Here is a 12,709-nt window from a genome sequence, read left to right on the forward strand (position 1 = left end):
AACGCCGCTAGTGTCACCCTAAGTAGCAACATGTACTGTTTTGCGGAGTGCTGCTACTTTGATGTCTGGTAGACTGAGCACTGGCAGGCACGCGGGTCTTACCAGTTAGCGGCGTTTACTCTTAGTGGGTGTCGCTAACGTTTGAAAACTAGGAGCACTCGGTAACTCGAAACGCTGGTAACATTTGCGCCTCAATAATTGACCACCACTTCTTCTGTCCTTCCCACTCTCTCTTCTTCCTCCATCCCCTTCATTCTGATATTCATCCCTCTCTCTCTCTCTCACTCTCTAATTCTTTCTCTTCAAAATCTGTTGGAAGTATGCCCTAGAGGCAATAATAGTCTATTCTTATATTTCTGTGTTCATAATTTACAGTTTATATTATATCTTATAACTGCTATGATCCTGGAATATGCGATTCAGTGGAAAACTCATATGCACGTGTAGAACGATAATTGGTAAAATAAGATTCCTAGTCCCACCTCTAAGACTAACTCAATTCCCATCTCGTCGCCGTCCTTGCCCCCCCCCCCCCCCCCACACACACACACACACGAGCGCCTGCCTTGGTGTATCACCACCGTCTTTGCCGTCGGTCTGTGTGTCAGGCCGCCGTCCTCGTCACCCAAGTGGTCGGGTATGCTTCTTGGCCCATCCATTTGTACATGCATACACAATATATAGGTTTAGTTGTATTATATAGATTAGTTAGTTTATTTGTACTAAGGAAAAGAGAGAAAGAGAAAGAGAAGAGAGAAGAGAGAAGAGAGAAAATGAGAAAACATAACAAAGAGAAGAGAAGAGAGACGAGAGACGAGAAAAGAGAGGAGAGAGAAGATAGAAGAGAGAAAATGAGAAAACAAAACAGAGAAGAGAAAAGAGAGAAGAGAGAAAGGGGGGAAAATAACATAGAAGGGAGAATTAAAAGTAAGAGAAAAGGAGAAAAGAGAGAAAGAGAGATGACTGTACTAAATTAGTCATATATTTGTATAATGTAGGTTAGCATAGAATTTATTTGTATTTTCATAATGTAGGTTAGCATAGTTATATATTATTTATATATTTTTATGTATTTTTTAGTATATTCTCTGTATTGAATTGATAAGAAGAGAAGAGAAAAGATATGAGAAAACAGAACACATATGAGAGAAAAGTAGGAAAAAAAGAGAGAAGAGAGAGAAGGAGAAAAGAGAGAAGAGAGAAGTTGTCAAAAAAAAGAGAAGAGAGAAAAGAGAGAAGCTAAGATAGAAGAGAGAGAAAAAAAATAACAGAGAAAAAGAAAGAAGAGAGAAATCAGAGAAAGAGAGATGAGAGAAGCTAAGATAGAATAGAGAAAAGGGGGAGAGAGAAGAAGAAGGTAGAAGAGAAAAGAGAGAAAGAGAAGAGAGAAGAGAGAAGCTAAATAGAGAACAGAGAGAAAAAATGATAGAGAACGAAGAGAAATATAAAACTAGAGAAGAGAGAGATATCCCATATATAAGTGTTAATTAGTAAAAAAAATTGTATGCCTAGCTAGATTGTTAATGAGATATCCCCCCCCCCCCCCCCCACACACACACACATGTGTGTGTGTATTATTTTACCAATTATTTAATTTATCATTATTTAATATGCCTAGCTAGATTGTTAATGAGTTAAAATTCATTATTTTTACCATCATTTAATCTATACATTTGAAAGGTGTGATCGCAGCTATGGCCCCAGTGTGCTCTAGGTGTGGCGACAGACGTGAACGGTGCACCATGGTTCGAGGGATGAATAACAATCGGTTCTCCCTTAGGCTTGGACACGACTTCAAGCGGAAGACGGTATGGATGATTTCAAAACCTAAACCCTTCATTTCATGCATATATAGCAAGGTGTATGGTCAACAAGCTATAATCTAATTTTGTTTCCCTTTAACGTTGATTAGATCATCCTTTGCTTTGCACATGAAGTCCTTCGGATTCTGCAGATTCCTATCCATCAGAATATGATGGTTGAGGGCCATGTAGAAACCAGAGAAAGATTTAACTCTCTATTTTGTTCAAGAATGAAGAAGACCACACCTTTTTGGGTTGCTCTGATTGGAGAGGATTGGGTAGGGCATACATTCTTGAGCCAGGGTCGAAGATAAAGATGTATACATTCTCGGTCAACCCAAACTTGACACCATGGTGCACTTGCCCAATGATCCAATGCTTCCCCATGTAAGTTTGCATGGCCATAAAAATATTTCATGAGTAACCTTTATATTAATTATATTACCTGCTGTAATAGTCTGTTGATTACATATCATTTGGGCAGCCTAGTTCCATGGCAAAGCAGAAACTCCTAGCATCGTGGATATGAGGCATGTCACTGCAGTTACCACACTTTCTTGGGAAGAGTTGCATGTCGTCGTAACTTCGTGGCAGGCATCATGTTACTTGAGGAGAAATGGGCTGGCCGTACAATGTGAAGAAACCTCTTCTAGTATGAATGTATTAAATATATGTCTACTTATTCATGTATTATTTGTGAATTCAATATGTATATATTTATATCCACTATGCGGTGCCGTGGGAATAACTTTAAATATTGGCTGTTGGATGATGCCAATCCAACGGTATCTTCATAACATGCACTACCAACTTTAATACTGCCAAGTTTTTTCTTCTAAATGAATTGCTATTGGTTTTTTACCACCGGCACCATGTACCGGCGAGGTCGTTCACACGCCACGTCATGTGACGTGGTTGACCGACTGATTGCCTGCGGTCACCCACATACCACGACGCGTATGTACGGTACAGCTGAGTGGGCGTACGTACGTACGTACATACACACCACACATACCACTGAGGTCGGGTGGGCGACGATTTTTTTATTTAAAAAAGACCATCCTACCTTTGATGACGAAGAGGTATGAAGAGATTATTGTCGTTGATGTGTTTAGGCTGATTGTACCGAAGTAGAAGTGAATATCAAATAAGTATAATATGAAAATATTCCATCATAAATCCAACGATGTTTTTAGGAATAAATCTAACGATGATGTTTTCTCTATATAAATTTAAGACAAACTTAGTAAAATGTATTAAGACAAATTAATATACGAACTAAAAATACGGAGAAAGTACCAGTACAAATTACCACAGAAGTATTTTTGACTTTCTCGGGAAAAAAAGAAGTATTTTTGACTTGGTCCGAGTGTCCGACTTTGGATCAGGAACGCAACGCCGATGTAAAATATCCTCCAGATGTTCGCCCTTCACGGCAGACCGTATTTCCCCAACTAAAAGCCAAACCAAACGATGAATTGAAATCCTCCTCCCGGTTTCCTCTCTTCGCACATTCGCCGTGAACGATCGACACGCCAGCAGGCCAAGGTTTGGGCTCCCCCTCCCTTCTCCGTCAATCCACTCGCGGATTATCTCGTGCGCGGCTTAATCGTTGCTGTGTGCTGTCTCTTGTTATTTCCCGTGAAGGACTTGCTCTGGGGTTAGGTTTTCAGGCGTCGTCTGTGATTCTCGGTTCCTTTTCGGTTGTTCCTGTCTCCGCGAGTTGGTCGTCCCCAAGGAATGCGTAAGCTTCCGGTTTACTCTGTTGATGTATTGTGCTCTATGCAAGATATTGCAGAGGAATTGCCGTCTGTAACAGGGTCGTAGTACTGGTCCCCTAAATTAATTGCTTAAGTAGCCTATTAATCATGATTTCGTGTTCATCTTGGTGATTATAGGTATTTAGGGCATCTGTATTTGTTGATTGTGATGCCAAGATTGGTCCTTATGTATGGGCTATACTCATGGTAAGATTAGCCAACAGTTCAAGCCCTATCTGGAATGCGGGAATTTGCTTGTACTTAGTTGTGGAACAGTTTAATTACCGCAAAAACCTAGGGTTGTGTTCCCAGTTTGAGTAAATGATGTCATTGAGATGTCTGTAGCTTTATATTCCCATGCTCGATTACTTCTTCCTTGTGATCATCTAGCTGTATTATATGCTAAAAAAATATTCTTTGCCAACGGCTTCAGTGTTCTCTTCCCCTCGGGATTGTTGCCTTGCTTTATGATTATTAGATGTGTTCTCTTTATGATTCTCTATTTTTATTCGTAAAATTTCCTTGTGGTCAGCTAGGTGTACTATGCTAAAAGAAAATCTTCCCCAACTGCTTCAATGTTCTCTTTTCCCCGAACAGTGTATGCACAATCGGTCTTTTAGGATTGTTACCTTGCTTTATGATTATCAGATGTGTTCTCTTTATGATTCTCTATTTTTATTCTTCATATTTCGTTAATGAGTTTAGCTCTTGAGCTGAAGTTATTGAGTTTTCGTTGCTGTGGTTTAGAGATGATTCAAATTCTGGAAATTATTGGCATTGAAGTACCATTGATTGCCTCACCACTAGCAGAATTATGTATTCAGTCTATCCTATGTCAGTCCATATAGGTCTAGCTATACAAATTCTTCACTTTTATTGTTTTGGAATTAGCTTCTATGGAGTTCTCTTTGTTTCCCAACAGGGTTCGTGGTGCCATGACATTCTCATGTGTATGTTCCTAATACAACAATCTGTCTCTGAACTTCGCTTTTGGACTCCTGAGTACATTTTGTTTGGGAACTGCATACTATGTTTGATTTAAATGGAGCTCCCATGCGTAGAACACCTCTTGGAGTATCAACTTAGCTCTAGAATCAACCATATTTTTTCTGACACGTACAGCAGGGATACTCCCTGCTCCCAACATAAATTTTGTTCATGTAAGTAAAACCAGCATACTGCAAAACTCCACAGTTGCCGCAAGGTTAACAAGTGTAGGTTTGAAACAGAGGGAAGGGTGGAAAATTAGATTAGGTAAAACCTTGTGGCACTATACCTTGATCATTCTATAGCACTGGTGCAGCATCTGGCCCAAGTATTTTGAGGAGTCTATCTGTACTTTTATTAATCATTAATGTGTTGGTACATATATATTGAGAAATGAAACTTCTGTCACGGATGTTTTAGTTTTCTGCTTGTTGGAAACACGACTGCTTCTTGCAAAACCTGTTTGACAGTTCGGATGAAATTGTGTCACATGCCTTATTTAGTTTGGGAGGTACTAACCTCCTGTTGTAGTTGAGCAGTGTCCGTTCGAAAAGAAATATTATTCTAGTCTTTCACTGATCAGTTGTGTAATTGCATATGTATCGAAGCACTAGGGGGTAAACCAAGAAGGTAGATAGCACAAAATTCTTCACTAGGACAGTGACAACAGTGACTTTCTGTTATCCCTACTGTTCCCTTGGTAAAACGTATAGGATGTACTTCTCACGATCAGGACTGCAGCTAAGATGAACATGCAATCTCTCTTTTCTTTTAATTTTCAGAACATTTACAGTCTTGCTCACTACTCTGATTCTTCTTTATCAGTGGATGCAAAGTCAAAAACAAGAGCTTTTAGGACTTCATGTTTTGAAACCAGTTAAATCATATAGTTTCTGTTATTTTTTCTCATGCTCCTGTTCTCTGAACATATTAGCTGGAAGCATCACATAGTTTGTTAGCTTTTTACAGACAAGTGTGCTTTGATTTTTGTTTAAGATTGGAGCTATCTTCATGTTGTTTGTTCCATAAATATTCTTATATACCATCAAAATAACTTCTGTTAATTATGTTCAGTACTGATGAATTTTTCATTGACTATTTTGAACACTGTCATTCTCAAGTTAAGTTTGTACTCTGTAACCTCATAACCTCATAAAGAGCAATATATTTGTTTGGCTGTTCTCTGTTAACAATATTTACCCCTGTTCTTTCATGTGCAATTTGTAATCATCTATCTAACCATGTTTTCCATTAGAAGTTAGAATGCGTCTGTTTGTCTATTCTAAAACTAAGGTGTAGCATCCAAGAGCTTGTCTTCATTTAGTATGCTTCAGTTTATCTATTGTGGATTACTCTCTCCATTCCAAATTAATTGAAGTTCTAGCTTTGTCCTTATTCAAATTTGACCAAGTCCATAAGAAAAATATATCAAGACCTACAACGCCAAATTAGTTTCATTACACTGAACCGGATCTTGAAAACGGGAGTGAACTGAATCCGACTTCTTGGGATTTCTTACAAAATGTATTTCCATTATATATATGTTTGGTATTGTAGATCTAAGCATATTTTTCTATAGACTTGGTCAAACTCAAAGAAGTTTGACTTAGACAAACCTAGAACTTCAATAATTTGGAAGGGTGGGAGTTTTGGTTTCTACTCCCTCCGTTCCTAAATATAAGTCCTTTTAGAGATTCCACTACAAACTACATATGGATGTATATAGACATTTTTTAGAGTGTGGATTCACTCATTTTGCTCCATATGTATTCCATAGTGAAATCTCTAAAAAGCCTTATATTTAGAAACGGAGGGAGTAGAATTTAGCATCCTGAGCTTGCCCTTAATTTGCTACACTCCAACTATCCATCTTGCAATTATAAATGGTATTGTTTCTTCACTTGCCTTGTTTCTTTCCATGTATGAAAAAAATGGTTTCCAACTCATATTGGGTATTTCTGTTTTGATGTCAAACGAACCTCGGAATATTTGCATAATTTCTTATTTTTATTAGTGTGTAATGTATCGGCATCATCAAGCCAACAATGCCTGGACTGTTTCTGATGGACCAAAATGTGTAGGGTTCGATATCTTTTTTTATTGTTATTTTGGTTAGGTAATTTATGCATATGATATTCACTGTTGTGCAGATCGGTTTTTTCAGCATCACTAGAGTCAAGGAGGCTTCCCTTGGACTGGCGCTATGCACGCCCATCATATTTTATTTAGGTTATGCCTAGAACTCTAATAAGTGGAGCTTAGCAGTAGCATACAGTGACTTATTACTGGATTTCACCGTTATAAGCACATACTTATAAATATTAAATCATGACGCAAATTGTATATTTAGGAATTGTCCCCAGTATCCACCTTATTATTTTGCTTGTTGTTAGGCTATAGTAAGTGTTGCTGCAACTTGGAATTTGGTCGCAGCATGCTCTTTCACTATTTTTTTTGTCTATTTTTATCAATGTATTATTAATGTCAAGTCACTGTATACACTCCTGTTTTGAAACAACATTGACGTACTGATGAGATTTTATTTTCTCTTGTTTTGAAACAGGAGTCTGGACTGGATACACTCCTTCTCTTTTGTCCCGTGTGATAAAAGATTTATAGCTTATAATATCACAACAATGTACATATTCATTACCACTGAACTTGTAACTGCAGTATTTGTGTAATTCTATATATCCATTCATCTTGTTTTTTCCATATTGCATTTGGGATCATGGTAGAGGTTCATCTGAGGTATTTCTTCTTTTCGTCAAGAAATCATAAAAGCGTTCTAGATCTTCAGTATTGTGTAACAGCTAGATACTCATTCATGCTGTCTTTGTTTTCTCTTTTTTTAACTGAAGAAACACTTCATCTTAGGTTTTAAAACAGTTTCCGCTTATTTTTCAGTGCCATTTAGAAGATTTTGGTGGCCAGAGAACAAAGCAAGTCACCGAACCATGCTCATGGTCTGCTGGAATATCACACTAAAACTTCATGCTGGTAAGTTTCCTCATTTGTGAACCCTGAATGATTAACCTCATACAAACCAGACATCAAATATATTTCAGTACATAGTAGTCGTGCAAAACTTGCATCTGTCATATTAGGAACTCATTGTTGTCGATATGTACATGTTAACTGATGTTGGGCCTCCACAACCCACTACTGGCATGACTAAAAGAGCCAGTCTTACATCTTTTGTTAGGGAAACTACTATACATCTTAGACTTGTGGAGTAATTTACAAGATGCACATACAAATCTCTTCGGCACCTGAACAAAATCACTAATTCCAACACACCTAGTGTGCTGCCACACATGGCATGAGTCACAAGATAGCATCCTCTCACCATCATCATCCTTCGCTCCACATGAACAATTAACTGTCCATTGGTCTACACCCCTCTCCATCCGATAAATTGCAACCCTGCGCTCACCTCCGACGCACTTGCCTTGGATACTGACAGTCCCTTTTGCTCCAAATAAGAGCTTGACTTGAGTTGTGTCATCTGCAGTTGGACAATCAAGAAGCTGGTTTGCTACAAAGCTTTGTAGCATCAAGTAGATACTTTGGAATGTTCTCGCAGCCTCCATCTTCAGATCAGCAACAGTAGCTGTTTGCGGAAGTGTTAAAAGTTCTGCTGGGAGGCTGGGTGGATCACCAACCTGATCCAATAGCTCCACTTGGCACCAGATGTGCAGCACAGATTGGTTTTGAGGCAAGAAATCCTCTTCCATGTCATAATGCTTGATGAACTGCTTGCAGTCCAAAAGGACCATCGCAGATCTGTTGGCATGTTCATGAATATGTTCTGGCTTATAAGGTTGCATTGTATGAGGGTTGAGGAGCGCATCATAGAGGAACTTGATGTCATGGAAAAGGTGTTCCCGAGTTGGCATGCTCGCATTCTTTGGTGGCAAGATTTCATTTGTGAGCCTGCAATGAGTAAAAGAACAGTTAGCCTTTTGATCATAGAAACAAGAACTAGGCTAGTTATGCAAGTCACAACCAATATCTGAGTCACGAACCTGTACTCTATTGTGTTTGTCTCACTGTTGCATCGAACTACAACAACCATCCCATCATAGGTTCTTGTACCACCAATGGTCTTGAGGCAGTAATCGACCAGCTGTGGTGAACCAATTGGATGAGCTGTAGCTGCCTTTAGGGTTCGCATAGCCACCCACCTATCTGCAGCACGGAGAACTTTCAGCGCAACATCCATCGCTTGCTTTATTTTCTCATCAGCCCAGTTTTCCTCTTTGAAATTGGCATCATATGCTAGCTCCCTCTTGTGCATTGTCACAAGGTGGGTATGCACACTTTTGCCAGCAGCAAGCCCCAAGACATAGAGGAACAGATCACGGAATGTGGTGAGAGGGCGCTTTGAGAGCGATTGATAGAAAGCAATGGTATCCTGCAGTTGGTTTCGAGGATATCGGGAGTGCGGAAAGAAGTGAGAGAGTGACACTGAGGAGAGGTTTTCAATGGCTTTGCTGTAGGTTTCAGATGTAATTCCGAAGCTCCCACTTCCGAGTTTGAATCCCCACTGCCCATACCAAGAACAGCCAGTGGCAATGGCATGTAGAACCCTGTAGTCAACTTCAAACTTCTTCGAGACATCCAACACTGAAACCTTTCTGAAATTAATCATGTACTCTTATGTTAGTATCATTTCCCAACAAATTACAAAAAGGTAGGCTGTTCCTATTCCACATAAATGTGTAAATTTGGCTTTTATACCTGACTCTTAGGTATGTGCAAAGACGATCCCAAAAGTCCATCAGTTGGTATCCTGTCAAGAGGCTGGAGCCACCTTCATGGCCGTTAATTCGTACAAGATGGCCAAACCCATTTTCATGTACTATGCCATGCAGCAAATGCCGCGGATCATCAATCTGGGCATAGTCCCAATCTTCAGATTCATCATGGGGTAACGCAGAACCATGACTGCACGCCGGGCACCTGATCATTGATTAAATAACAGTTCAGTGTGTAATTTTATTTATCATCAGAAGTTGCAGTGTTATTGTCACATTTGTTTGCAGTGATATTGTTGCCTTATTAGATTGCAAATACTGAACATTGGTGATAGAACCAACCTTGTCTGAAACAATTGAACCATCAGGCCACAACGCCGGCAGGTTTTGCAGCTGGCCATTTTCTCATTCCGAATTATGAAGTGATACTTTTTCACACAAACTGGGTGCCTGCTCCAGCCTATCAGAGTTGAACAAATTAATGACATCAATTTGGCTCCAAGATGTAATTCAACAGCCATGGTCATGCCATTATCTATTTGTCAGCAGATGTGGCTTTAAGTTCCCGAACAAGTGGTAGATCAATTTATAATGAATTACGTGTTAAACTTGAAAGAGTGAGGCCATTAGGAATAGGCTGTTCATTTTGCCAGCCTCTGTTCCCTCTCATTCCTCTTATTTTTATCTCTTTTTGTCTCACTTTCATATTTTTTCACTCTCTCCTTTCTTTCTTTTTCTTTTTTTCGCTCTCCTTTTTTCCGTTGGGCTCTTCTTTTGTCTTTTTTTGACTTGCAAGTGCACAGAGATTCAAAAAAAATGGATAATGCTATATTAAAAGCCTTTACTCCGTCGGGTAGTCAAATCTAATTCATGCGAGCATGCCTTTACACGGATTTTACAGCATCCCAAGCTAATTAATAACACAAATCTAGGAACTCCCATACTCTTTGCCTACCCCAGAGAAATCTATAGCTGACACAAACACCTATATACAAAACCAGAAATTCCCGGACGACTACCTGGGCATGCTGAAATAACACAAGCACTCGAGCACGCCGGAATAACTGAGGCACTTACCAGCAACCGTACAGTGGTCACAGTGGACGCGCCTGGCCCTGGGCACGTCCTCCTCGACCACATCCATGGCCACGACCGAGGCCCCGCCCTCCTCGCCTACACGGAAACCTACCTGCCACACCGCGCCGGCGTCGCCCAGCACGCCGCCCTGCTCCCACTCCGCGGGCGGCGGCGCCGGCGACGCGTGCCGGGACAGGAACCCCCGCACGTTGGCGCGGAACGACGCGGCGCCGGCCCGCTCCTTCCGGCCGGGGAACGCCCGCAGGTCGAGGAGGCACGGCTCCGCCAGCACCCGCCCGCGCCGCGCCCGCTTCGTGGGCCGCCCGAGCACCGCCATCGGTCGACGCCGGCGAGGAGGGGGCGGATCCGTGGGGTGGCGGCGCGCTCGGGGCGGGCTGGGGACGAGGCGGCTAGATCCGATCGGGTTCGGAAAATTTTAAACCGGCGGTTGGGTCTGGGAGCGCGGGGACTTTGGGGGATTTTCGGATCGCGCCGAGAGGGAGATTCGTAAATTTTCAGATCATGGCGGATGGGTGGGTGTGGGTTGTTGATAAGGTCGGAGGACGTGGATATATATGCCGGGCCCGGAGCTGCGCCTGTAGGTCGGTTTTGGCTCGCGGGGAATTACGGTTTTGCCCCTCGGAGGCTTCGAAGAGTCGCGAGCGAACACGTCTGCGAGCCGCGGGAAAAGAGGGACTGATTGATTGAAGCGGGAATTTTCTGGAAAACTTCGCGTGTGGGACCCGCTCGAGAGAGACGTCGACGTTTTTGGGCTTGTTATCGGGTTGGGCTGTGCGACGGACACGAGCGCTGAGCGGGTAATATCGGGTTGAATTTGGAATAACTTGTTTATAGATCAGATTTTGGTAAGGTTTCTTTGCTGCCTATATTTGGCTGTCCTCTTTGACAGCAACGCTAAACTATCCTAAGGAATGTATTACGACGCTACCTTAGTTGTGCCACATATAAGATTACAAAAATTCTAGGGAAGGTCATCAATTTTTTTTTTGGAAAAAGCATAACTTTATTATATATTAATGCTCCTAGTGCAAATCACCCAAAGCAGAAGCAGACACTTTGGGTGGTACATCAGTGTTCCAAGGCACACTATCATTCACCGTACACATACTACCAATTTTCGCAAGTTCACATGCTACAAAGTTGGCCTCTCAATGACATACTACCACTTCATGTTTGGAGAACCACATTTTCGGCCGGAACTTGATGTCCTTGATGATGGGTGCAAATGTTAGCTTTATAATTGATAATATCAAAAACATAATCACATTTTCCACGAGTTTATTGACTAGACAACCCGGTAACTCGTCCACCTAGTAAGAGAAATTTTATTACAATAACTATCACTAGTTTGGCACATGATTCATTTCATTAGCAAAACGAAAACATTGCTTTCCCAGTCGTAGTAGTTGGATCCACTCACTCCGCAAATATCGTTGCTATCGCGCTCACCATCTCATTTGTCAGGCGCAAAAGTTGATGACATTTAAAGAATCAGATGGTCCACAAAAGCATGCTTGTTATCGGTTTTCTTCAACGACTCGCTAGCACTCCTCAAACTAGCGTGCACGTTCTAATAAATACAACTAACGTGTGTGTGGTATCTAACTGCTAGTTTGGTGTAAGGTACGTGTTGCTTTGATGTTTTCTCTTTGCCTTTTTGTTTTATACATGTATTAAAAATATACCCATTGTGCATATTAAAAATTGTTCATAATGAAAGTAAACATATATTATTTATTAAGAAGTGTTCATCATGTATTTAAAAAATGCTCCATGAAGTAATTAGACATATTTATTGTGTATCAATGTTTTTAGCTTTATTTAAAAAAATATAGTAACTAAAAAAGTTTTCAAACATTATAAAAACGTTCATCTAATTTTCTAAATGGGTTCACGCATTTTAAAAATGTTGGTATTTTTATAAGAAAATCACACATTTATTTTATAATATTCATTTAATTTATATAAATTTTTTAAGCCTACTCATGTGTGACACGTCTCTCTTTCTGCAATTGTTTCTGCAGCATCATGTGTGTTGCAAAATTGCCTTCCGCAATAACACCCATGTTAAAAAAACTTAAGACGAAAAAAACTACAAATATTTTTCTTCAACATCATCTACATTGCACATTTTCTTCCGCAACAACACCCATATTGCAAAAAAAAGTGAAAAATATGCAACATAAACTTTGTGAAAAAGTGAAAAAAAAATATGCAACATAAACTTTGTTGCAAAGGATTCTGCAACACTACCTTTATTGCATTGATGAGGATGGTGTTGGACGCTGGATAGCTCTAGTTC

General features: G+C 40.4%; 1 protein-coding gene and 1 long non-coding RNA gene across 2 annotated transcripts; one reads left to right on the top strand and one right to left on the bottom strand.

Moving 5' to 3' along the window:
• Nucleotides 1-3,173: 3,173 nt before the first annotated feature.
• LOC123096226 (uncharacterized) lies at nt 3,174-9,634 on the top strand. The gene is made up of 6 exons (XR_006446502.1): nt 3,174-3,350; nt 3,450-3,546; nt 6,700-6,778; nt 7,113-7,187; nt 7,457-7,549; nt 9,304-9,634. It is a non-coding gene; the product is annotated as an uncharacterized lncRNA (long non-coding RNA).
• Nucleotides 7,631-10,933, bottom strand: LOC123096225 (PHD finger protein At1g33420). Its single transcript, XM_044517893.1, has 5 exons — nt 10,387-10,933; nt 9,652-9,769; nt 9,293-9,514; nt 8,578-9,189; nt 7,631-8,485 (listed from the first exon to the last, which is right to left on the bottom strand). Exons 1-5 carry the CDS (start codon nt 10,721-10,723, stop codon nt 7,684-7,686), a joined length of 2,091 nt encoding a protein of 696 aa, XP_044373828.1. The 5' UTR covers nt 10,724-10,933; the 3' UTR covers nt 7,631-7,683.
• Between the last annotated feature and the right edge of the window lie 1,776 nt (nt 10,934-12,709).

This window comes from Triticum aestivum, chromosome 4D (genome assembly GCF_018294505.1).
Source record: "Triticum aestivum cultivar Chinese Spring chromosome 4D, IWGSC CS RefSeq v2.1, whole genome shotgun sequence".
In the NCBI taxonomy this organism is placed as follows: Eukaryota; Viridiplantae; Streptophyta; class Magnoliopsida; order Poales; family Poaceae; genus Triticum; species Triticum aestivum.